Source organism: Marmota monax, unplaced genomic scaffold (genome assembly GCF_021218885.2).
Source record: "Marmota monax isolate L192 unplaced genomic scaffold, Marmota_monax_Labrador192_F-V1.1 WCK01_AAM20220418_F8-fsc00066, whole genome shotgun sequence".
In the NCBI taxonomy this organism is placed as follows: domain Eukaryota; kingdom Metazoa; phylum Chordata; class Mammalia; order Rodentia; family Sciuridae; genus Marmota; species Marmota monax.
The window spans coordinates 1,748,402-1,774,042 of NW_026692805.1; the positions used below are offsets into that span (position 1 = coordinate 1,748,402).

Consider the following 25,641-nt stretch of genomic DNA (forward strand, 5'->3'; position numbering starts at 1 on the left):
AAGGAGAACATTCCTGTTCTGTATCCCCCTTCTGTGGTTAGGTTCTCATTTTTTGCAATAATTTTAGTAGGCAATTTTGTATATAGAATATAAAGGCTATTTACACTGCAGGCAATTTAAGGATGTAAACTGCGGTTTATTCATATGACTCCTCAATGAGATGGCTTCAAGTCACCCTTCAGTACATAACATTTTTTTTTACAATAGGTGAAATACATTTATATATACACAGCTAAATAGATTTTAGTTTGTTTTCAACTGCACTTGCTAATGATAAAGTGAAGCAGAGGAGAGAATCTACATAGCACATCTTTAAAGTGCAGACAGCAGGCTTTGGAATGATGATGAGGATGACAAGGACAAGGTGAGGCCCTTTCATGTGGCAGGCATGTGTTACATAGTTTCATACACCATTACTAATCTTCAAAACCTCCCTAAAAGAAAGCTATCATTATCCTTGTTTCACAGATGAGAAAACCGAGACAACAAAGGGTTAGGTAATTTTCAGAAGGTCACACATCTGGAATGTGGCTTAGGTAGTATTAAAAAGACTTTCTGTTTGCTCAAAAATTTTGTGTCCTTTTTTTTTTACTCTATGATCTTTTCAAAAGAATGCTGATGATTTCAACTTAATTATAACTCCTTATTGAAAGTGGGCAAATGTGTCAAGTGTGAATTTATTTAAAAAAAAAAAGTTCATTTTAGCCAAAGAAATATAGCCCACTTAAAGTGTCAATAAAGTGATGCTGGTAAAGTTCCCTTTAAATTTTACATTTAAGGAAACAGTCACTGTTAACAACCTGCAAACATTCATTTTTAGCTTAAAAAGTTAAGAAATCATATACAAATTCTCAGATTTCACTTATGTAGAAAGGTAATTTAGACACATGACACCTTTTCCACAAAGGACCCCCTAAATCAGCTGACATTATTGTCATTACAAGAGGTTAAGTATTTTTATTTCAGATTTTTATCTTTCCATACCACAAATATGTGTAAGTGCTTATTATTTGTAGCAAATGCTAGGGGTGGATATTTTTATTAGAATGCTGGCACAATACACTTTCAAAATTAATTCATAGATGATGTGTTTTTCATTCTGTAATATGGTGCCCAAAGAGATCTACTTCCTGAATCTGAAACAGACATTGAAAAAGCTAAGTGAGTATAAAAAGCACTGAGGCAATAAAACCTGTACCTAGACAAGTACTTTCAAACTACTGTTAAGTGCACTGAGAGGGCTTTAAAATATTGTTCACCATTCTTACAAGAAAAAAATGTCTCAGGCCATGCCTGTGGCTTTGTACTTTGGAGATTCAATCACCTACATATTAATATGTTCATGCAGACCGTAAGTGAATGAATAAGTATTTGCTAGAATAGCAATTATTATAGTACTATTGTGAAAATACTTTTATTGTAATCAATGAAATGTGAGATATATATTTATGTATGTTATATATATTTCAAATGACATGCTGTCTACAAACAATGAGCATAAAGTATTTTTTATTTGTAAATGTCTGGCTTAGAATTTAGGCATAGGGGGAAGATGGCGGCGAGGGGAGTGCATTACCCCCGTGTGCTGCTTCACTGTGTGGGAGTATGACAAGTCAGGACGGCTAAAGGATATCTTGTTAGGAATTTCCAGCAATAGTGGGGTGCGCCGGAACCTGGAGGAAGGATTTCCATCGCATGAGGATCGGCTACGGGGACTCAAACACGAGAGGTTTGTCGCACGGAGGGTAATACTGCTTATTCAGCAAATCGCCCCGCGGCTAGAGTCTGCAAGGCGCGCTGGGATAGAGACGCAGGGTTACAGCGCTGCAGTTTCTGCCAGCCGCGCAAGCACCGCACTCAGGGCTGAATTCTGGGTTCGAGACGGGGAAGGAAGCGGTCCATCTCGGTTCTCCACACCGGTCAGACCACAGAGGAGGCCAGCAGCCACCATGTTGGTAAACTGACGTCACCACACCTGTTTTTGACTGACCGCAGCTCATTCAGCCATAGAACAGGTAATTTCAGGCTGCAATTCGCCTGCGGCTTGCAGACAGATTGCTAGGGTTCAGCGCCTGGGGGCTTCTTAAAATCTGATCTTATCTGAGTGAACACGGAGCGCGGGGCGGCCAAGTCCCGGCTCCCGGAACCGTCCCGGAACCGCCCTGGCTCCGGGCTGCGGAGCCTGCGGAGGCTGCTTCTTGGACCCTGCTAATATCAGAGCAAACACGAAACACCAAGAAGCCGAATTCCAGCTCCCGGAACTGAGCCCGCGGGGACTGCTTCTTGGAGCTTACACTTATAGGAGCTTACACCGAGCACAGAGCGGCCGAGTTCCGGCTCCCGGAACCGTCCCGGAACCGCCCTGGCTCAGGGCTGCGGAGCCCGCGGAGGCTGCTTCTTTGACCCTGCTACTATCAGAGCATACACCAAACACTAAGCGGCCGAATTCCGGCTCCCGGAACTGAGCCCGCGGGGGCTGCTTCTTGGAGCCTACACTTATAGGAGCTTACACCGAGCACGGAGCGGCCGAGTTCCGGCTCCCGGAACTTCCCTGTTCCGGGGCTAGGAGCCCGCGGAAACTGTGTCTCGGTCCGGGTCCTGCTGAGGGCAGGTCAGGACTCACCCATTGCTTGGGTTGCCTGGCAAGGGGAACGAAATGCTGCCATTCGCATAGGATACCAACATGGCAGAGATCTGATGTCAGCAGAAAGCGGTGGAGGAGAGATCTTCATCAATACCAGCGGTGACATAAGCAGTTGGTCTTCTGGTAAGGGGGGTGAGGCTCAGTCACCCGAGTCTCCTCAATTTGTCCTCGAGCCGGAGGGAAGGAGCCGGGCCGCCGCCAGCCCCCGGAGCAGGCCCAGCGGCTCGCCAGCGTGGTGACCGCGTGACCCCAATTGGAGAGGGGGCGGAGCGGAGCCGCCACCCACACCCGCCAGGTGGGCAGACCCACGACCCAGTAGTACATGGGCGTGGTAGGAGGGGCAGGGCAGAGCCGCCCTTCGCGCTTGCAAGGTAAACAGACCTGTGACAGCCTGGCGGGTCAGGCCCAGTGGCCTGCCAGTGTGGTACACACGTCACCCCAACTCGAGTAGGGGCAGAGCAGATCCTTATCCCACGCCCGGATCAGGCCCTGCCGGTGTGGTGGTCACGTGACCCCAATTGGAGTAGGGGTGGAGCGGAACCGCCACCCGTGCCCGCAGGGTGAGCAGACCAGTGATCAACCTGCAGATCAGGCCCAGGGGTCCGCAGGCGTGGTAGGAGGGGCAGGGCAGATCCGCCGCCAGCGCCTTCAAGGTAGGCAGACCTACAACAGACCGGCGGATCAGGCCCAGGAGCCTGCCGGCGGGGTACAAACACCACCCTAATTGGAGTAGGGACAGAGCAGAGTCGCCTCCCTTGCCAGGAACAGACCCAGCATCCTGCAGGCGGGGTAGTCACGACACCCCAATTGGAGTAGGGGCAAAGCAGAGCCTCCACTCGTGCCCGAAAGGTGGGCAGATCTGCGACCGACCAGCAGGACAGGCCCAGTGGCCTGCTGGTACGACAGACACGACACCCCAATTGGAGTAGGGGCAGAACAGAGCCGCCACCAGCTCCCAGAACAGGCCCAGTGACCTGCCGGCGTGGTAGCCACGACACCCCAATTGGAATAAGGAGAGAGCAGAGCCGCCGCCCGCACCTGCAGGAAAGATACGCAAGCAGTATGAAAAGACAAGGAAAGAAAGGACCACAAGCAATGCAGGTCAACGCAACTTTAGAAGAGGTAACAGCTGCAGCAGATGGAATGTCAGATAAAGAATTCAGGATATACATGCTTCAGATGATCTGGAGTATCAAGGAAGACATTAAACAGCAAAATCAGACAATGAAAGATCACTTCGACAACGAATTACGCAAACAAATCCAGGAAGCAAAGGATCAACTATACAGGGAGATAGAGGTTATAAAAAACAAGCAATCAGAAATCCTAGAAATGCAGGAAGCAATAAACCAACTTAAAAACTCAATGGAGAATACTACCAACAGAGTAGAACACTTAGAAGATAGAACATCAGACAATGAAGACAAAGTATTTCAACTGGAAAAGAACATAGACAGCTCAGCAAGACTGTTAAGAAACCATGAGCAGAACATCCAAGAAATATGGGATAACATTAAGAGACCAAACTTAAGAGTCATTGGGATACAGGAAGGTACAGAGCTCCAAACCAAAGGAATGAGCAGTCTATTCCATGAAATAATACAAGAAAACTTCCCAGACTTGAAGAATGAGACAGAATCCCAAATACTAGAAGCCTACAGGACGCCGAATGTGCAAAATCATAAGAGATCCACACCTAGACACATTATAATGAAGATGCCCAACATACAGAATAAGGAGAGAATTTTAAAAGCTACAAGAGAAAGGAAGCAGATTACATTTAGGGGCAAGCCAATCAGGATAACAGCTGATCTTTCAACACAGACTCTGAAAGCTAGAAGATCCTGGAATAACATATTTCAAACACTGAAAGATAATGGGTTCCAACCAAGAATTGTGTATCCAGCGAAATTAAGCTTCAGGATGGAGAATGAAATTAAAACCTTCCACGATAAACAAAAGTTTAAAGAATTCGCAGCTAGAAAACCATCTCTTCAAAACATCCTAGCCAAAGTATTACAGGAAGAGGAAATGGAAAATAACAATGAAAACCAACAGTGGGAGGTAGGACAGTAAAGGGGGGGGGAAACAATCAAAGAGGAAAACAAACAATGTTTAGTAACAGAAATAAACAAATATGGCTGGAAGAACAACCCATATCTCAATAATAACCCTAAATGTTAATGGCTTAAACTCACCAATTAAGAGACACAGGCTAGTAGAATGGATCACAAAAGAAGACCCAACAATATGCTGCCTACAGGAGACGCATTTGATAGGAAAAGACATACATAGGCTGAAGGTGAAAGGTTGGGAAAAATCATATCACTCATATGGACTTCGGAAACAAGCAGGCGTGTCCATACTCATATCAAATAAAATAGATTTCAAGCCAAAGTTAATCAAAAGAGATAAAGAGGGACACTACATACTGCTTAAGGGAACCATACACCAACAAGACATAACAATCATAAATATTTATGCCCCAAACAATGGTGCAGCTATGTTCGTCAAACAAACTCTTCTCAAGTTCAAGAGTCTAATAGACCACCACACCATAATCATGGGAGACTTCAACACACCTCTCTCGCCACTGGACAGATCTTCCAAACAAAAGTTGAATAAGGAAACTATAGAACTCAATAACACTATTAATAACCTAGACATAATTGACATATATAGAGTATACCACCCAACATCAAGCAGTTACACTTTTTTCTCAGCAGCACATGGATCCTTCTCAAAAATAGATCATATATTATGTCACAGGGCAACTCTTAGACAATATAAAGGAGTAGAGATATTACCATGCATCTTATCTGATCATAATGGAATGAAACTGAAAATCAACGATAAAAGAAGGAAGGAAAAAGCATACATCAATTGGAGAATGAACAATAGGTTACTGAATGATCAATGGGTTATAGAAGACATCAAGGAGGAAATTAAAAAATTCTTAGAGATAAATGAAAACACAGACACAACATATCGGAATCTATGGGACACATTGAAAGCAGTTCTAAGAGGAAAATTCATTGCTTGGAGTTCATTCCTTAAAAAAAGAAAAAACCAACAAATAAATGATCTCATACTTCATCTCAAAATCCTTGAAAAAGAAGAGCAAAACAACAGCAAAAGAAGTAGAAGGCAAGAAATAATTAAAATCAGAGCTGAAATTAATGAAATCGAAACAAAAGAAACAATTGAAAAAATTGACAAAACTAAAAGTTGGTTCTTTGAAAAAATAAACAAAATCGACAGACCCTTAGCGATGCTAGTGAAGAGAAGAAGAGAGAGAACTCAAATTACTAGCATACGGGATGAAAAAGGCAATATCACAACAGACACTTCAGAAATACAGAAGATAATCAAAAACTATTTTGAATCCTTATACTCCAATAAATTAGAAGATAGTGAAGGCATAGATAAATTTCTTAAGTCATATGATCTGCCCAGATTGAGTCAGGAGGATATAGAAAACCTAAACAGACCAATATCAATTGAGGAGATAGAAGAAACCATCAAAAGACTACCAACTAAGAAAAGCCCAGGTCCCGATGGGTATACAGCAGAATTTTACAAAACCTTTAAAGAAGAACTAATACCAATACTTTTCAAGCTACTTCAGGAAATAGAAAAGGAGGGAGAACTTCCAAATTCATTCTATGAGGCCAACATCACCCTGATACCTAAACCAGACAAAGACACTTCAAAGAAAGAAAACTACAGACCAATATCTCTAATGAACCTAGATGCAAAAATCCTCAATAAAATTCTGGCGAATCGGATACAAAAACATATAAAAAAAATTGTACACCATGATCAAGTAGGATTCATCCCTGGGATGCAAGGCTGGTTCAATATACGGAAATCAATAAATGTTATTCACCACATCAATAGACTTAAAAATAAGAACCATATGATCATCTCGATAGATGCGGAAAAAGCATTTGACAAAGTACAGCATCCCTTTATGTTCAAAACTCTAGAAAAACTAGGGATAACAGGAACATACCTCAATATTGTAAAAGCAATCTATGCTAAGCCTCAGGCTAGCATTATTCTGAATGGAGAAAAACTGAAGGCATTCCCTCTAAAATCTGGAACAAGACAGGGATGCCCTCTCTCTCCACTTCTCTTCAACATAGTTCTCGAAACACTGGCCAGAGCAATTAGACAGACGAAAGAAATTAAAGGCATAAAAATAGGAAAAGAAGAAATTAAATTATCACTATTTGCAGATGATATGATTCTATATCTAGCAGACCCAAAAGGCTCTACAAAGAAACTATTAGAGCTAATAAATGAATTCAGCAAAGTGGCAGGATTTAAAATCAACACGCATAAATCAAAGGCATTCCTGTATATCAGCGACAAATCCTCTGAAATGGAAATGAGGACAACCACTCCATTCAAAATATCTTCAAAAAAAATAAAATACTTGGGAATCAACCTAACAAAAGAGGTGAAAGACTTATACAATGAAAACTACAGAACCCTAAAGAGAGAAATAGAAGAAGATCTTAGAAGATGGAAAAATATACCCTGTTCATGGATAGGCAGAACTAACATCATCAAAATGGCGATATTACCAAAAGTTCTCTATAGGTTTAATGCAATGCCAATCAAAATCCCAATGGCATTTCTTGTAGAAATAGAGAAAGCAATCATGAAATTCATATGGAAAAATAAAAGACCCAGAATAGCAAAAACAATGCTAAGCAAGAAGTGTGAATCAGGCGGTATAGCGATACCAGACTTCAAACTATACTACAGAGCAATAGTAACAAAAACAGCATGGTACTGGTACCAAAACAGGCGTGTGGACCAATGGTACAGAATAGAGGACACAGAAACCAATCCACAAAACTACAACTATCTTATATTTGATAAAGGGGCTAAAAGCATGCAATGGAGGAAGGATAGCATCTTCAACAAATGGTGCTGGGAAAACTGGAAATCCATATGCAACAAAATGAAACTGAATCCCTTTCTCTCGCCATGCACAAAAGTGAATTCAAAATGGATCAAGGAACTTGATATCAAATCAGAGACGCGCCGTCTGATAGAAGAAAAAGTTGGCTACGATCTACAGTCGGTGGGGTCGGGCTCCAAATTCCTCAATAGGACACCCATAGCACAAAAGTTAATAACTAGAATCAATAAATGGGACTTACTCAAACTAAGAAGTTTTTTCTCAGCAAAAGAAACAATAAGAGAGGTAAATAGGGAGCCTACATCCTGGGAACAAATCTTTACTCCTCACACTTCAGATAGAGCCCTAATATCCAGAGTATACAAAGAACTCAAAAAATTAGACAATAAGAGAACAAACAACCCAATCAACAAATGGGCCAAGGACCTGAACAGACACTTCACAGAGGAGGACATACAGTCAATCAACAAGTACATGAAAAAATGCTCAACATCTCTAGCTGTCAGAGAAATGCAAATCAAAACCACCCTAAGATACCATCTCACTCCAGTAAGATTGGCAGCCATTAGGAAGTCAAACAACAACAAGTGCTGGCGAGGATGTGGGGAAAAGGGTACACTTGTACATTGCTGGTGGGACTGCAGATTGGTGCAGCCAATTTGGAAAGCAGTATGGAGATTTCTTGGAAAGCTGGGAATGGAGCCACCATTTGACCCAGCTATTCCCCTTCTTGGTCTATTCCCTAAAGACCTAAAAAGAGCATGCTACAGGGACACTGCTACATCCATGTTCATAGCAGCACAGTTCACAATAGCAAGACTGTGGAACCAACCTAGATGCCCTTCAATAGACGAATGGATAAAAAAAATGTGGCATTTATACACAATGGAGTATTACTCTGCATTAAAAAATGACAAAATCATAGAATTTACAGGGAAATGGATGGCATTAGAGCAGATTATGCTAAGTGAAGCTAGCCAATCCCTAAAAAACAAATGCCAAATGTCTTCTTTGATATAAGGAAAGTAACTAAGAACAGAGTAGGGACGAAGAACAGGAGAAGAAGATTAACATTTAACAGGGATGAGAGGTGGGAGGGAAAGGGAGAGAGAAGGGAAATTGCACGGTAATGGAAGGAGACCCTCAGGGTTATACAGTGGAGGGGGTAGAGAGAGAGGAGGGGAGGGGAGGGGAGAGGTGGGGAGGGGGGAGGGTGGATGATGGGAAAGGCAGCGGAGCACAACAGACACTAGTATGGCAATTTGTAAATCAATGGATGTGTAACTGATGTGAATCTGCAATCTGTGTATGGGGTGAAGGTGGGAGTTCATAACCCACTAGAATCAAAGTGTGGAATATGATATGTCAAGAAATTTGTAATGTTTTGAACAACCCACAATAAAAAATTAAAAAAAAAAAAAAAAAAAAATTTAGGCATAGTTTTTCTGATGGCTGGTGAGTACTGAATTGAACAACTCAAGGGTTTAAGTATCTGTTGCTCTGACAAAATACTATTCAGATCTTAGGATCTTTGTATATCTTGTTGTAAACATAAAAATAGCACATTATATGGAAGGCTACTGACATCAATGTAGGTTTTATTATGTGCTCACCTCCAGTGTATCTGTACTGCTTCACATGAAAATGCTTCCACAATTCCCTATAGACATTTTTATGATATTGGCCAGACTTGTTGCTCTTACAATCCAGAGAAAAGTAGAAGAATTACTAGAGTCTGCAATAAATATTCAAACTGCCTTGTTACCTGAAAAAGCATACTTATTCATTTGATTTACTACAAGATAAATCAAACAAAAATCTCTAGGTATCCCTCAGATCAGACATGTGTTATAGTCTACTTATCATATTGTAGCACTACTATCTGGTTGCTCTAGGCATTAAAAAAAAAAAAAAGCACACACGCTAGTACATTTGACCCAGTCTTAGAATTATCATATTAGTGGGTGGCTGGATTATTGCATTCGAGAGTGACAAGTCTGTTTATAAAACTAAATTTAAAGTTCCTTTGGAATCAAACTCTATAAAAAGTATAGCTACTTGGCTGTTCTAAGAAGCCTTGATAGAAATTCAGATTTCCTTGCCTCTGTTGCATTCAAATGGGAGAAAAATGTTAATAATGAAGCATCAGTTTGTAATGCTGGTTTCCAGAAAAGAAGGAAAAAAGGACACAAAAAGGGAGCAGAAAGCTTGCTGAAAGAGCATCATTTTTCCATACCAGCTATTTGCCCTAGACTTACAGAGACTGGCTTAAGTATATGCCTCACCTCTATCTCAGAACTATGGTAAAAGGGAGAATAAAATTAAAAGGTCAAGATACAATCATGCCCATCTTCCTTAGTTAAGTAGAAGAGGGCTTGAGTACCTTCCTTCAGAACCTGCTCTGAATGTAACCTTTCAGCAGGGCAACAGGAATCCTGAATCAAAATCTATCATGTCCTGGTTCCAAAATCCTAATTCCCCCATAACCGGCTGTCCTATCATTTCCTCTGCAGCCTTACCACCTTCTAACAGCTATAGAAGTAGCTCTATCATTATCATTAATTTATTACAAATATGGTTTTGGTCTATCTTCCCTCGTTAGAATGTAAATGGCTTGAAGGCAAGAATGCTTGTGGTGTTCACTAAGGAGTCCACGTGTCCAGAGCAAAGGCTGGCAGTCAGTCTTCTGTGAAAATCAGCTGAATGAACAGCTCCATGATTTAGGCCCAGAAATTAAGCCTGAGTATAAAAAGACCAATGGCATCAAAAGCCAACTGTGATTCTAATGAAGAGCATATTTGCCTCTTCTAGACAAGGATTATAATTTTAAATGCATCACACACTCATAAATTTAATTATGACTTTTGGTTTTATGGTTATCTACATAAAATCCTCCAGAGCAGACTAATTCCTACAAGCCTTCAATGGAAGTTCAACAAAAGCAATGAAAATTCTAAGACATCTATTAACCTTCATGTTTAGTTCTGAGAGAGTACTTCTCGTCTCTGCTTTATGTGGGAGACTGTGTTACATCATCGTTTTATGGAAAAACGATGACAGTCTTATAAATGTCTATTTATTCAAATGACCTCTGAAAAGCAGTCTTCAGGCAGCATGTAAGATCCAGCACAAAAGGAGGGCAGAACAGTACTTAATGCTCAAGTTAGAAATGTGAAATATACGGAAAGATTTATTATTAGTTTCCTCTTATAACCAGACAGAACAAGTCGCAAATTGTCTGAATATCCACAAGATGAATTTCAGCTCTAGTTTTGGCTTAGACCACAAAAAGTGTTTTAGTAGCTTTTTAACACCAAGACTTTCTTCCTGCTCCTCTCCCCAGCGCCCCCTCATTATTTGACTTTATTACTTCACTTTGAAAAAAGTCAGATTTTACTAAAGATAAAATTTGTCAGTGTAGGAAAACATACTAACTGCCTGACAGTTTTCACAACACTTTTTAGAAAATAAAAAGCAGAAAATTTAACAGAAAACTATCATGGACATGTTTTATGGCTAAAATGTGCCTCAGGAATCATACGTTAAGGGAAGATTAAATGCTTCTAATCAAAGTTCAAAGTCTTCTGATGCCATGATGATGCCACAGTAACAACTTGGTCTATCTTTATTTCTTCAACATAAGATCCAAGAATAAAAATTATGCAGTATTATAGTAATAATATAAAGAAAATAGTATGCACCTCCCCAATGATGTTCATTTAACAGTTTCAAGGCAAATATCATTACTCCCAATGGCTTTGAAACCACTGGGTAGAGATAGACTGGATATATTTCTGCTGTAGATGTCATGGAAATATATCCCAAGTATACAATTTTTTTTACAAGATCATGAAAGTAAACAGTCAACTCAAGAGCAAGATAGAGCTTCCAAAACATGTATCCCCTGCTTGCTTACTTATTTCAGATGATAAACTGCTAAATGAGTTTTGAACACTGAAGATCAAAGTCAGCTAGAGCCTGCTCACACTTGATTTCATGTTTATCTTGCTAGTATTTTTAGATAATATAAAGAACTGCTTTTTATTAAAACCTTACTAGCTCCTAGGAATTGGTTTAAGTCTTTGCAAAGATTATTGGGTTTCACCCTCAAGTCTAGAAAGCAAGTGTTCTTATCATTGGTACTTTTCAGATGGAGAAACTGAAGGACAGAGAGAATGTGAATGACACTGGTGTCACATGATCAGGCACAACAGAATTGGGGCTCTGCCTGTAAGGCCCCCAAAGGCCTGTTTCTTTCCTTCTATGCTACCTTGCCTCACAGATGCAGATTTCCTCAGGCAACAAACTAAACTTCTGCTACATCAAAGATGCCAGACACACAGCAGAAAGGTTTTCTGAGCAGTGACTATATGGAAGAAATCTAATTAAAGGGAACATTCTGGAAGGACAGTTTCATAAAACTATCCTGAGCAGTCACCAGATTCCACTTTCATTTTGCATGGAAGGCCACAGAGTGGACAGGAGTGGAAGGACACACTCTGAGGCTCCTCAGTGGCACCAGGGGAGATGTGCAAGCCTCCACCTGTACAGGCATTTTGGCAGGTTTACAAGTCTTCCATAAATAGAAACATTCCTAAGAAGTTTACATGAACATAACATGTTTACATCATTCTCTTAATTCTTCATAGACACAAGATATATACTATTCCCCAGGTATGATACGTAATATGATGTGACAAAAAGAATAAGATTAATATTCTTCACCTGTTCTGTTGCAAGGTGACTGTTATCAATTTGAATACTCCATTATATCAGCCACTGCTCCAAAATGGGGCTAAAGAGTTTGTTATTTTTCCTTCAGGGCTTTCAAAATAAAAGCTAAAAATAATAATGAATCAATTGATCAAAACAGGCAAAGCAAACCCAAAATATCACTGAGAAAATTATGAACAGATTAGGATAAAACCCAAAGTTTTAGCCATCATCGTAACACAGGCACGAGAGAGCACAAAACTGAAAGGTGATACCCCCAAAAAGGTCAAAATAATTGGCAGCCAGTTTGCAAAGACCCACCAAAGAAGTTAATGGCAACTGAACCCACTTAAACACATTGCTGGACCACAGCAATGAGGCTTTTTCACCCACTGTGTGCACAGTGCTAGTGCCTTGTGGCACTTGCGTTATCACCAGTAGCGACAGGTGAAAAGCTCAATGCACTGCCTCATTAAGGAGGCCAGCAGCATCTGGAAACTTGTTAGAAACATAAACTCTCAGACCACATCTCAGACTAGCAAGAAACTGCATATCAGTAAGATCCCTAGGTGACTGGAATGCATGTTACATACAGTCTGAGAAGCCCTGGAGTAGGGGCTGGAGGTCAGAGGGGAAAGGTTAGTAGGGCTCTTTCCTTGGTGTATTCTCCAAGGCTGCCTCTGTCTGTGGCTATCAAAAAACAACTAAAAGGTAAGTTCTCAGCTCTGAAGACAGATCAAATAGCTCTGGCATAAACAGAACCTTCCTTGGTATCAGGAGAATTATCCCAAGTGGGCTGCAGATTTGATAGGGAAAGCCCAGGAAAGCCAGCCTAGAATACTTGAGAAATTCATCAGTGAGTTGTAAAGAGGGACAGTGAAACAGTAATGTGTGCAATAAGGGGCTCCCCCTAGGTAGTATGCAGAATGAATGTGAGGAAGAGGGAGAAGAGCCTGGCAAGCCTGCTGCACCAACCTGGGGGCTGCAGTGGAGAATCTGAGGGTAGTGAAGGGGGCTGGATTTAGGGGAATGATAGATGCTTTTGGAGGACTCAGATCCAATGTTCACAAAATGAGGAGGTATCTGTCAGGAAAAAGAATGGATGGACCCTAAGTCAATGAGGAAAGAAGAAAAATAAAATATTTGGATATAGCATGGAAGTAAAGCGTATCCTTGATGTTACAGATTGGAAGCCATACTCCATAGTGACAGGAGAGGGTTTTAGCTGGGTACAGCGGTGCATCCCTGTAATCCCAGCAGCTCAGGAAGCTGAGGCAGGAGGATAGCAAGTTCAAAGGTGGCCTTAGCAATTTAGTGAAATCAGAGGTAACTTCGGGAGACGCTGTCTCAAAATAAAAAATACTAAAAAAAAAAAAAGGCTGGGGATATGGCTCAATGGTTAAGTGACCCTGGGTTCAATCTCTGGTGTTATGTTTAGATATGGTGTCCCCCAAAAGCTCACATGTGAGACAATGCAACAAGCTTTGCAGAAGAAATGATTGAGTCATAGCCTTTACCTAACCAGTGAATTAATCCCTAGTGGGATTAACTGAGTGGTAACTGGAGGCAGGTGGGGTGTGGTTGGAGGAAGGGGTCTATTGGGAGCGTGGCTATGGGGTATATATTTTGTACATGGAGAGTGGAATCTCTCTCTCTGCTTTCTCATCATCACGTGAGCTGGTTCCCTCTACCACAGTCTTCTGCAAGGATGGTTCTATGTTCTGCCTCACCTTGAGCCCCCAAGGAATAGAGCTGACTTTCTATGGACTAAAACCTCAGAAACCATGAGCCCCTGAACAAACCTTTCCTCCTCTACAGTTGTTCTAGTTGGGTCTTTCAGTCACAGCAGCAAAAAAGCTGACTAAATCACCTGGTACAAGAAAACAAAAACAAAAACAAGTGGATTCTGGTCTGTAGCAGCTTGGATCTGATCACACCACAGCTTAACAGCTGTGGAACCTGGGAGAGATTACTTATTACTTCTCTCTGTACTTTATTTCACCATCTGTAAAAATGGGTGCATAAAAGTATTTACTACACTGTCATATTGAGGACTGAAGGCAATAATATATGCATAGCCTTTAGCTAATGGCATTCCACATCATGGAGAAGGAAAGGCCCCACTTGACAAACTAAAACTTAAAAACTCAGGGGGACTGTTAGAAAGGATCCAGAAGCAGGAGAGGGTGGTGAAACAGTATAGCTAGATCTTAGTAGTAAAGAAACCTGCTAAGTGGTAAAAAGCAACAAAAAGACAGAATAGGTTGTTACCAAAGTAATTGAATTGCTATTTACTCAAGGCCCAGAAGAATCTGCAGAGTGAGGATACAGGAGTGAAGGAGAGACACACGACAAGAAAAGATGAGCCCTTCCTGACTGTGCCCTTGGGAGAAGCTACATCTAGTTCTGGCTTAGGAACATCCTGAGGGTGAAGCTCCCACCAGAAGATCAAGAGTGCATCTCCACCGAGGATCGGGGCTCAGTCAGCATGTTAAGAACTGCCAGCAGAAGGCCGAGGAAGGGCAGTCATGGCAGCAGGGCTGACACCACGGGACAGAAAACAAAGCTTTAGGATCCTGCTAGAAATAAAAAGTTATCGAGAAGAGGGAGATGATTTGTCTGTTAGAAAGGTCTGGCATCTGCCCAAAAAGCAGAGTCCATACTCAGCTCAGAATTCAAGTGCCAGGAACCCAGAGAACTGAAAGGCAAGGGTAAATAGGGCAACTGAAGTGCACAGGAATAAATTGACCTATTTGCTCAAGGTTTTAGCCAGCAGAGTTTTAGTTCAACGATTGTGGATCTCAATAACAGCATTCATATAGAGCAGAAGCCAAAATACCTCAGGTTACTGTGAGACTTGGGGCTGACAACGGAAAGTTTGATCTGTTTCCGGGGGTAACTTTTTTTAACCTCCAAAGGTATTTGGGATGACACTGTGATAAACTCTTAACGGGAGACATGAGTACTGGGGCTCCTTGCTCAAGTCTGAGGATGCTGACTGAAGTACACCAGAGAGAGAGGCCAAGTTGTGCCTGTGAGATTAGTTTTAGGGAGCTCTGGTGCCACAGTGGTAGGGAGCCCAACTATCTCTCCACTGAATATAACCAAACTCTCTGGATGAAGCGTAAAACACAATAACCTTAGTACTCTAAAATGTAAATGAAAGCAGCCAGATGATGAGAGGAAATAAAAAGTGATCGCTCAAGTGGGGGCAGTTCCTATTTTACTTTTTCTTCCTACCTTGGGCTTTGCCTAAACATGGTGAGGCCCCATCTCAAAGCTGCAGAGGGGAGCAGTGGCGGTCTCCACGAAGAGACTCAGAGCAGCTCAGTCTCCACAAAGGTTCTGGGCTTAACCCTGGGCAGGGTACCAATGTCATGAATCCAGAGCAGGACAATGAAGGCTTTGAGAAATGAACTCAGTGTGAACCACTGTGCATGTCTCTGACTAACCCAAGTGCCACATGCAGGGAACACACCCAAGGCAGACAATGGAAGCTTACCTTTCCTAACCTAACCTTTCTTAGTGACTAAGAGGGTCAACCCGGGTGGGCTGCTGCAAGTGTGAGCAGACACCAAGACCAGGGAAATCAGCTGAGAATACTTTAGGAATTCACTGGTGCAGCCTACAAAGCAGCCCATGTTCTTTTTTTGTGAGTGTGTGTGTGGGGGGGAGGGATAACAACACTCCCAGTCAGTAAAATGAAATGTTTAAAACATACAAGATATAGAAAATATGCAACATACAAAGAACAAGATAAAGGCGACCAATTCTCAAGAAAACAAACAAACAAACAAACAAACAGTTGACATCCCCAAGATGTCTCTGAAGCTAGAGTACAAAACAATAAAGCATCAGTCTAACTCAGCGCCGTGAGCTAAAGATAAACACACTTGTAACTGTCAGAAAAACAAAATCCTGGGCAGACCAACAGCAACCATGCAAAGGAATTAATTGGTAATTTAACAACAGATAGAAATCAAAATGCGAAGGAGAAAATTGACTTGGGGGAACTAAATACCAAAATGATAATAGAAAGAGTTGGGGATTCTGGAGATAGACCAAAAGACACTATTGAATTTGAAAAAAGAGGGAACAAAGTACCCGAAAAATATAACCAGAGCCTCAGGAACTGTGAGGCAATATTGGAAGATCTAATGTATTTGCTATTGGCATTCCAGTGACAGTGGGTGTGAGAAATCAAGGACAAGGGCAGGGTTTCTGAGCTTAGTAGCTCAGATGGTGATCCCCTGTGTTTTATCCCCAGTTAATGACGCCTGGTTAGGACTCTGGCACCTACTGCAGCTCAATAACAGCTTTATTTTCCTTTGGCATTTGCCACGATTAGGATCTTAAATGTCCCCCACAAGGTCCACATGTTAAAGGTCTAGAACCTTTGAGAACTGGAGCATGATGGGAGGTCCTTAGGTCACTGGAGGTATACAACCCCCAGGGGGAATATTGGGAACTTGGTCCCTTTCTCCTTCTCTCTCTTTGATTTCCTGATGAGGTAAGCAGTTTTGTTCTACTTCCTGCTCTTGAGCTTTACCACAGGCTCAAAGTGATGGGTTCAAATGAAATTCCTTGATGTTTCATATACACTTTATATACATGGCCTGAGGATAATTTTTCATAAGATTTTCACTGTGCCTGTACTCTGGCTGCAACCTACCACATGAGGTCAGGTGTAAGATTCCTTGTAGAATCATGCTGGCACTCAAAACCACAAGCCAAAATGAGCTTTTCTCTTTATAATTAGCCCAAGTATTTTGTTTTGGTGTTGGATAGCCGATAACACAGCATCCTTCCTCTTTATACCCTATGGGGACTATAGAGAGGGGTGCTGAACTACATTCATCTGTACCCTGGGGCAGAACATAATGAGCAGGTCCCACACACAGGATGACTGCATCCTGTAACCTGCTTTTCCTTTGGAAGAGTCTAGGGGTTGGCTATTTCTTTTCCATAAACATCAACCACCTATATCTGTTTCAGACAATGACTTCCTTTCATTATTACCTGGGTATTCAGACTCATAGTTTAGCCTCATCCACCTACTCTTTCTCACCCCTAAGGAAAAGGTTTTTATTGTTAGCACTTACAGGGGGAAAAAAAAAAGGTAAAATTCCTATTTTAATCAGATCTCCTATGGAAAGGTCAAAGCTCACTATCCTAACTTCAAGAAGTGATGGTCATTTTTTTTTCCACCAGTGCTGGGGCCTGAACCCAGGGACATTTTATCACTCAGCTACATCACAAATATTTTTTATTCTGAGACATCTTGATAAGTTATCCACCTGACCTCAAACTTGTGATCCTCCTGCTCAGCCTCCTGAGTAGCTGGGATTACAGGCCTGCACCACATGCCTAGGGGTCACCTTGATGTTAGGGCAATGAAGCGTTACACTATCGTGTTATCTCTGCCCCTTTATTACAATGGATCTCCTCTGGGCTGAGAAGGAGAGGCAATGGGAACAAAAGAGATGCTGCAGGGATCAGTGCCATGATGGAGGGGCACAGTGGGGACAAAGAGAGGGAGACAGGCAGAAGGCCAACGAGGGACCACTGGATTTATCCATGACCACCAGCACCATATGAGTCATGGTATGCTCTTACTCATCAGCTTGACTATCAGGGCTAGAAGTTCAGACGCTGTGAGTTCTACCTAACATCAATACTTAGAGAGGTGTGGTGTGGGGAGGTTCAGGTGAGGAGATGTGAATACTGCTAATAAAGAAAAATTGGAATTTCCTTGGAGTTAATGCCTGATGGTGCTAATGATCACTTCCAGTGCCATTAGAAGTGAGCAACTGCATCATTTCCCAAGATTCACCACCATCCGTGTTGTAACCTTTCAAAGTCCTTCACCTTACTGAGATGGGGCAATTCCTTGGCTTTCCATTTATTCTCTTCCCTGTAACTGTCATTTTGAGTTTATAAAAAGCCAATTAACAAGAGACACCATGCTCCTTTATTATAAAAACTTTTCCAAAATTATTGGCTTGGATCCTGGAAACTGACATGGCTCTCACCACATTTTTAAAGAAACACAGTGGAGGTGGGGTAGAGCAGCACAAGGCTGGGATGTCTGTGAAACTGGACAAGATAGATGTGAGAATGTTAATGTGAGCAGAAAGACCAGCATGCACTTACTACACCTCGAGGCACTTTTATTAACTGATAGCCCTGCTTGGAATACCCTAGAACTCTGTGTTAATAATTTGTTTTGCTGAAGCTCTAAAAGCTGTAAGAACCTTCTACCATGGTGACTGCTCAAAATGAATGGAAAAATAACTTGCATTATATTTTGAAATATTCATTTCTATTATTTAGTTACTCTGATACATCTATTATTGCAGTGGGGTCTGCTATCCCCTCTCCCAGAGAGGCTTCCCCAGCATGCCAGGACTAATCCTCATAGAAGCCTTAAAAGTCTCTGAATGGCATGTAAGTATGAAAGACTAAAAAGATTTCATTTTAGAGACTAAGCAAAGACTGTTCAAGATGGGATTTTTAGCTTGCAAATGTCAACTATGATACACTTCAAAGTTAAATGTTTATTATTTTGCACATTTTTGCAGAATTACTTTCAAAAACACTTACCAACCAAGACAACAAGTCTGTATTTCTCATTAGTTTGTCGCCGATATGGTGTCACTTCTTCATATGTGGGTACATCTGCTGTATCATACTGATCGCTCTTCTTGCATTCATACATGGATTTATTTGTTTTCTTATCTTTTCTGCTAAGACGAAAACTTCTTCTAAAACCAGCTGCAAATAAAAAAAGGTGTGTATGTATGTATATGTGTGTATATATATATATATATATATACACACACATATATAATATGTAATAACATATGTAATAACTAAAAAAGAAAACCCCCCCAAAAACAAAACAAAACCTTCAAAGTTGGGGTAGCTTGAGGTAGAGTATATGCCCAGTATGTGCAAGGCGCTGTGTTTGATCCCCAGCACCACAAAGACCCAAAACAAAACAAAAAATATTCTTCCAAGTTGTGTCGAATTTTAATTACCGTAATTGTTACAAGTGCATTTAGTAAGGGAAACAACTTAGATACTAAGCAACTTCATCAAAATAGAAAATCTATAAGAGGATTATCTAGCATTTACTTATGTAGCAATAATAATATAAATTTCATTTGGTTCTAAATCATGAAGAGCCTTTTTCAGAAATCAGTGAATAGAATAACTGTACAATGAAGCAAAAAAAGCCAGAAATCACAAAGATTATTTATCATAGACTTACTGGTGAACACATTTCATAAGTTAAAAATCCTAAACAAGCATTTAAAACATAAATGACAAACTCTTTCATGCAGTATAGTAAGAAAAAAAAGATATTCTGAGTAAAAACCTAACAACATACCTGTGGCACAGACAGCATCTATCATTAAATAAAAAACAAAACCAAATTAGGGAAAGCACAGTGTTGAATATGCCTATGCACAAATCAGGATGACAGAAGAATCAGGCTCAGTTAAGAACAGGTCAGTCCTAAGCAAGTCATTTAACGATAATGTGATTCTAGCGGGATGGAGTAAATGACTGAGCTTCCAATAGAAACTCTATGCATCTATGATGTGAAGCACACAAAATGAAGTAAGTTTCAGGATAGGTCATATGACGTTTTACTAAAATAATAGGTCATATGACATTTGGAAGTCACATATCTTTGCCCATTCAATGACCAAGGTAGTGCATTTCCCCTTTCCATATGATGTTTTACTAAAATAAATTTTTTATATCTTTATTTCTTTTTATGTGGTGCTGAGGATCAAATCCAGCACCTCGCACGTGCTGGGCAAGCGCTCTACTGCTGAGATCCAGCCCTAGCCCCTAAAATAATTTTTAAACACTTAAAAAATTTCATGTGTGCTTTATCTTTCCCCAGCTTGGACTTAAATATTTCAGCTAAAGTTCCTTTTCTTAGTTAATGCCACTTTCATTCTGTTTACTCTTCATGCTGTCACATGATTCCGGTTTTATTTCATTTCTAGATATGTGATAATCATCACACATACTATTCAAGAAAGCACTACGATGTGCAATGAACTCTATAACTAACCAACTCCATCTCTCTCAAAATCCAGACTTTAAGGAGAGAGAAAATACTTTGTTTATTGAAACATTATATGTATTCTACATTAGCTCCATAGCATTAGTAAGGGAAAATTAGATTTCATACGTTTAAATGTATAAAAATATATTTTATTTAAAAAGAATATTCATCAAACTAGAAAAATAGAAAACTTTTTTTTAAATACAGATTTTTAAAAACAAAATGTAAAAATGACATAATTGATCTAAATGAATTTGGGGGGATATAAAGGAAGTGAATAATTATTACCATTGGGTTTACAAATTAATAGGATGTAAACTAATTAATATTGAAACATGTAGTTGTATGACTCTCCTTATGGATTCAGAGTGTAACAAAAATTTGTCAAAATATTAAGAACAGACTAATAAAATTTGGTCAGATAATGTATTTCTGTGACTCTCTAAGAGTTGCTCTGAGTTGAGGGGATCCTTGGATTACTTCAGGGAAATAATTACTTGTGAAGGATTTGAAATGAGGAAGAAAGTCTCTTAAGGTCCCTTACAGAGGTAAAGAGGAGAAGCACACCTCCCCAGTCATGAAACCAGGCCACAAAATAGGAGGAAGCAAAATGCATGACCTTGGTTCTGGGATGGACCAAGATGTGTGACTTTCAAAATCCCCCGTGTTGAGAAAATGGAATCTCCTATAGGAGGGGCCCAAGGAAGTACTGTTCCTCTTGTTTCCTAGGACACTGGGAGAGATTTGTGAGAACCCAGAAAAAGGATACCTTCTATAGGTGGTCTTTACAATAGCAAAAGAGGTGGTGAGATGCTTACAATAACTCCCATGTGCTAGTCCAGTGGCTCTCAGACACGGGTCTCTTCCTAATTTGCAGCCTCTAGTTATCCCAACCCACCAGTTACCCCTAACTCCGTCACTTGTGACTGCTGACTCAAGAATGGAATTCAGAATAACAGGACTTACAATTTAGTACAAAAATTACATGTTAGCTATTCTAGTTAGAAAAGGTCAAATGTGGGTATTTCACAGTGTTCTAATTTCAGGTTCCCATGGTTCTTGCCTCCTGAGAAGCAATTATAGATAAGCAGGTAAAACTACAAATTCCCTCACAATTATTCTTTGTATAGAAGGAGGGTTTTCCTTAAGTCACTACAAACTTTTAGCATAGGAATAGACATAACTAAAACATAAATGCTTCATCCAAAGCAAACAAAGTCCAAAAGTAAAACTTGAATTTTTTTCTGATCAGTGAATCACAGCTAAATCCTAAATTTCAGAGCAAGTATTTATCTAATTACGATTCATTGAAGCTTTTAATTTTCATCATAAACAGTTGGAAGAGAGAGTGGGGAAAAGAGATGATGATCAGTTTCTATGTGAGGTTGTGCTGACAGACATCAAAAGATGGAGACCATGTTCCATGGGATGGTTTGGTGCAGTGGAGGGCTTCCTACAGAAGAGTTGCTTGATAAACATTTCCAGAATTGAAGTAATTAGAAAAGGCAGTGACCAAAACCCTGTCGTTCCTGTTTCACCTTAATCAACAAAGCAAGCATGACATATTCGATGTTTTCACAAGAGTTAAAATTCACACATAGAACAAAGGACAGAACACTTCGTAAACACCTTAGAGCTGGAAGGAACTCTGGGGGTCATCCAGGCCTGCTCCCTCTCCTAGGCACAGATGTCCCTGGTGACTGTCACTCTTAGACTCATACCCACCCAGCTTTTCAGTAGGGACTTCAAATCAAGTGGGTACACAAAGATTCTGAATGAAGCTTCAGTGCCTTGACCCATATACTTATTTGACAAAACAGGAGCAAAGATGGTCAGGTGGCTACAGGACTCTCTGAGTGCAGGAGAGTCACTGAGTGTTAGGAACAAAGGCTGGAGATGGGCATTCTGCACATGCAGTGGTCTCTGCCGCTGACTTACCAGAGGCTGTGTATCTTGGGGAGCTTCTCTACTTTAAAATGCAAGTAACAGCAGTATCTACCTCTCAGGTGGTTACAGATTAAATTGTTCAGGTAGAGCATCTGAGCTAGTCTCCAGTCTATGGTAAATGCTTCCACATGTTAGCAACAGGCTGATGCTTGATTATGTCTCCAACTACTTGAAAATACCTTGAAGGCAGGAACATGTATTCCCTGTATTCCCATAGCCCAGACTCTAGAGAGAAAGGGAAAAGTACTTTCGTAGGCAGATTAATTATTCTAAAATTGGCTAATATTATAAAAGAGACAATATTAAAATGGAAGCCTGATTTAAATATGCTAATCAGGGCTGGGTTACGGCTAAGTGGTAGAGTGCATGCTTAGTATGCACAAGGCCATGGGTTTAATCTCCAGCAAATTAATTAATTAGTTAATTAAAAATACCTAAATTACTTTATTTAATAGTAAGGCATTTTAAACTATTCTTTCATTTTTTTAAAAAATCAAAGATTTTTTTTTCCTAGGAATGCATGTTATTTTTGTTATCACACCTAAATTGAAACAGCATCCTTCCCTTCTGTCTTCCTTACTCGTATCTTTTGTTTACTTCACTGCTCCACATACATATGATATATTTACTCACCCACATCATTCACACACACACACACACACACACACACGCACATGCACATATACATACACACATGCGTATGCAAGTATATATGCATACACAGAGTAAGAAAACAAAAAAAATTCCCAGCACAGAATGACCAATAACATGGCCAGAACAAAGGATAAAAGTCATAAACCTGGAGTCCTCATTTCTGATTATTTTATAGATTTAAAGAAAAAAGGCAATTTTTCTAGAATCTGTCCTCCTGGGTAGACAGAGGTGACAATGCACTTGGCATGCCTTTCTTGACAATTCAGAGTCTCTAATTTTCAATCTTCACTAAAATAATGAGTGATGTGTCAGTGCATCTTGGTCAAGTCTATGCATAAAGGAAATTAAACTATATGTCAGAAAGGGACATTAATAATTTCTTACCTTTACATCTTGTTTCTCTTACTAAAAAGGAGCCCCCAAACTGTGAACTTAGAGTGAACAGAAAAGCCTTTTAGCTCTATGAATAAATAACCTAGAGCCTACTTAATTTCAGTCAATTTTCAGTACAAAAGTCTTAGCAAGAACTGACTTTAAAAGAGAAAAAATGGGAAAGGAGCACTGACAGGGAAGGGAACCAGTTTTATACAAAATATGTTTTCCTTATATTTCACATTTTTGTAATTTATAATTGGCTCAACATTTTTATGGACAGGTTTTTTTTCCAGGGAGCTTACCCACAGCTGCTACAGATTTGTGTTTCTGAAAGGAATATCAGGATCACTTTGTTACAATAGGAAAGTGACTTTGGAATGAGAATTCAGCTGCAGGTTGTCCCCTGACCACAGGGAGATATTACTTGGCTAATATTTTCCAGTAGATATAATGTTTGATGACTAGTTTATTCATCATTTAATTGTATAGCTATGCTTAAAGTTAAAAAAAAAACTATAAAGGGGTCCATTAAAGCATCTTGCCATCTGAAACAGACTCCAACAATATCCGTGTACATAGCTGTACGTGTCACTGCTGAAGCTAGCTAGGTCTTGTCCAGATGCATCTCCACTGCCATTTCCACCAGCAGTACACAGTTACCCACTTCACCATTCTTTCCTAAAAGAACTTCTATTCACTTCTTTAAATCTGACAAGTAAAAAAGTGTACATCATTGTTATTTTAACTGGTATCAGGGTTGAACATTTTCATGTTTATTACTTACAGTTCTTATTTCTTCTATATACTGTTGGTTAATACATTTTGATTATGTTTTGATTATGGTCTTCATAAATACACAGAAATTTTAACAAATAAGCTCTTCGTCTTAAGGTTTTTAATTATAACTTTTCACTAATCATAAAGAAATTTAAAATGGTTTTGTGATTGAATCTGTATATTTCTTTTCTTCTGATTTCTTCTACTGTTTTAACAACTTTCCTACTCTTAAGTCTGACAAATATTCCCCTAAAATTTCTGAAGTTTTAAAATATGGTTTGCATGGATTTATGCTTAATTATTTTAATCCCATCTGGAATTAATCAAATGTAATCATGAGATCAAACCTCTAAAGTATGGTTTTAACTTTATGTTTTTCTAAATAATTAATCAGTGGTCCAAGAAATACTGAACAAGCCTTTTACTAATTTATGTTGATATTCATCTTTTACTGAACAGATTACTTATTATGTCATGACATAAAAAGGTGATTCTTGGTCTAAGTTGTGCTTATTCTCTTATTAGTAATATCAGTACCAGAAAAACAATATTAGTGTGGTAGTCATTGATATTTATTGAGAACTTGCTAGATGTCATGCTCTGCTCAAAGAATATTATGTGGATTAGTTTATCTAGTTTACGTGGATTTATTTAGTTCTCACAGCAACCCTATGCAGTAGATGTAATGATCCTCATGTTTAAGTAGACCTTTCAGTATAATAAAAAAAATGCATGCCATGGCTTTGCTTTAAAGTAGCAAATGATGAAGTGAAGAAGAATGTTTAAAAGGCCATACACAGGTGCATCACAGAAAAAAATGATGAGCTTTCTGTGATTTTATAAAATAATTTATGGGGAAAATTTATGAAAGAGGAACAGAAGTTTAATTTAGGAATTAAAAATATAATTTTTTTTCTCTGGGGGAAAAGACAGCTTCTAAACAGTTAAGTAATTTTTTATATTGCTCTATATTCAGATGGTGTATAAATTACAAAGAATATGTGAGAGTATAGCCCACCTCACAAAGCCCCCAATCTGCTAGAGGGTACAATAATTATTCTCAAACACTTGTAACTTAAGTTGTTTTCACAACATGGGACCATACTATATGATTTTTTGCATCTATTCTAATGTCTGATTTGATTTTCACATTTTTTTCAAATAAAAAAATATCTGGGAAGTTGTGATTTGGTTATTTTCAAAACTGATTAATTACAATGAATTTGTGTAACACATTCATAAAAAGAACATTAATTCTTACATACTCATAATTCTTAATATTAACCTTAAGAATCGGTTAATAAAGTAAGTTTCAATATTGTAGATAAAGTTACACCTATATTATAATTTTAAATGTTAGCAGTAATAGTTTAAAAAAAAACTTGGAAGAAGCCAAAATATGCAGAAGTATTGAAATGATTAATTAAATCATGAAATACTTCAAAGAACTAGGGTTAAAGCCATTATGATTATATAAAGAAAACTATATAACACCATAGAAATGCATTT

The 25,641-nt window shown here is 39.6% G+C and overlaps 1 protein-coding gene across 5 annotated transcripts in view; it reads right to left on the reverse strand.

The window, feature by feature from the left end:
• The window catches only part of Mpp7 (MAGUK p55 scaffold protein 7), a 253,251-nt gene that overhangs the window by 19,012 nt on the left and 208,598 nt on the right, over positions 1-25,641 (reverse strand). For 4 of the 5 annotated variants that reach the window (XM_058580524.1, XM_058580523.1, XM_058580521.1 and 1 more), the window contains 2 exons: positions 19,687-19,704; positions 18,897-19,067 (listed from right to left, as the gene is read on the reverse strand). In XM_058580524.1, coding sequence (XP_058436507.1) covers positions 18,897-19,067; positions 19,687-19,704 — 189 coding nt within the window. The remainder of the gene's footprint in view (positions 1-18,896; positions 19,068-19,686; positions 19,705-25,641) is intronic. The other variant, XM_046448366.2, reaches the window with a different exon arrangement.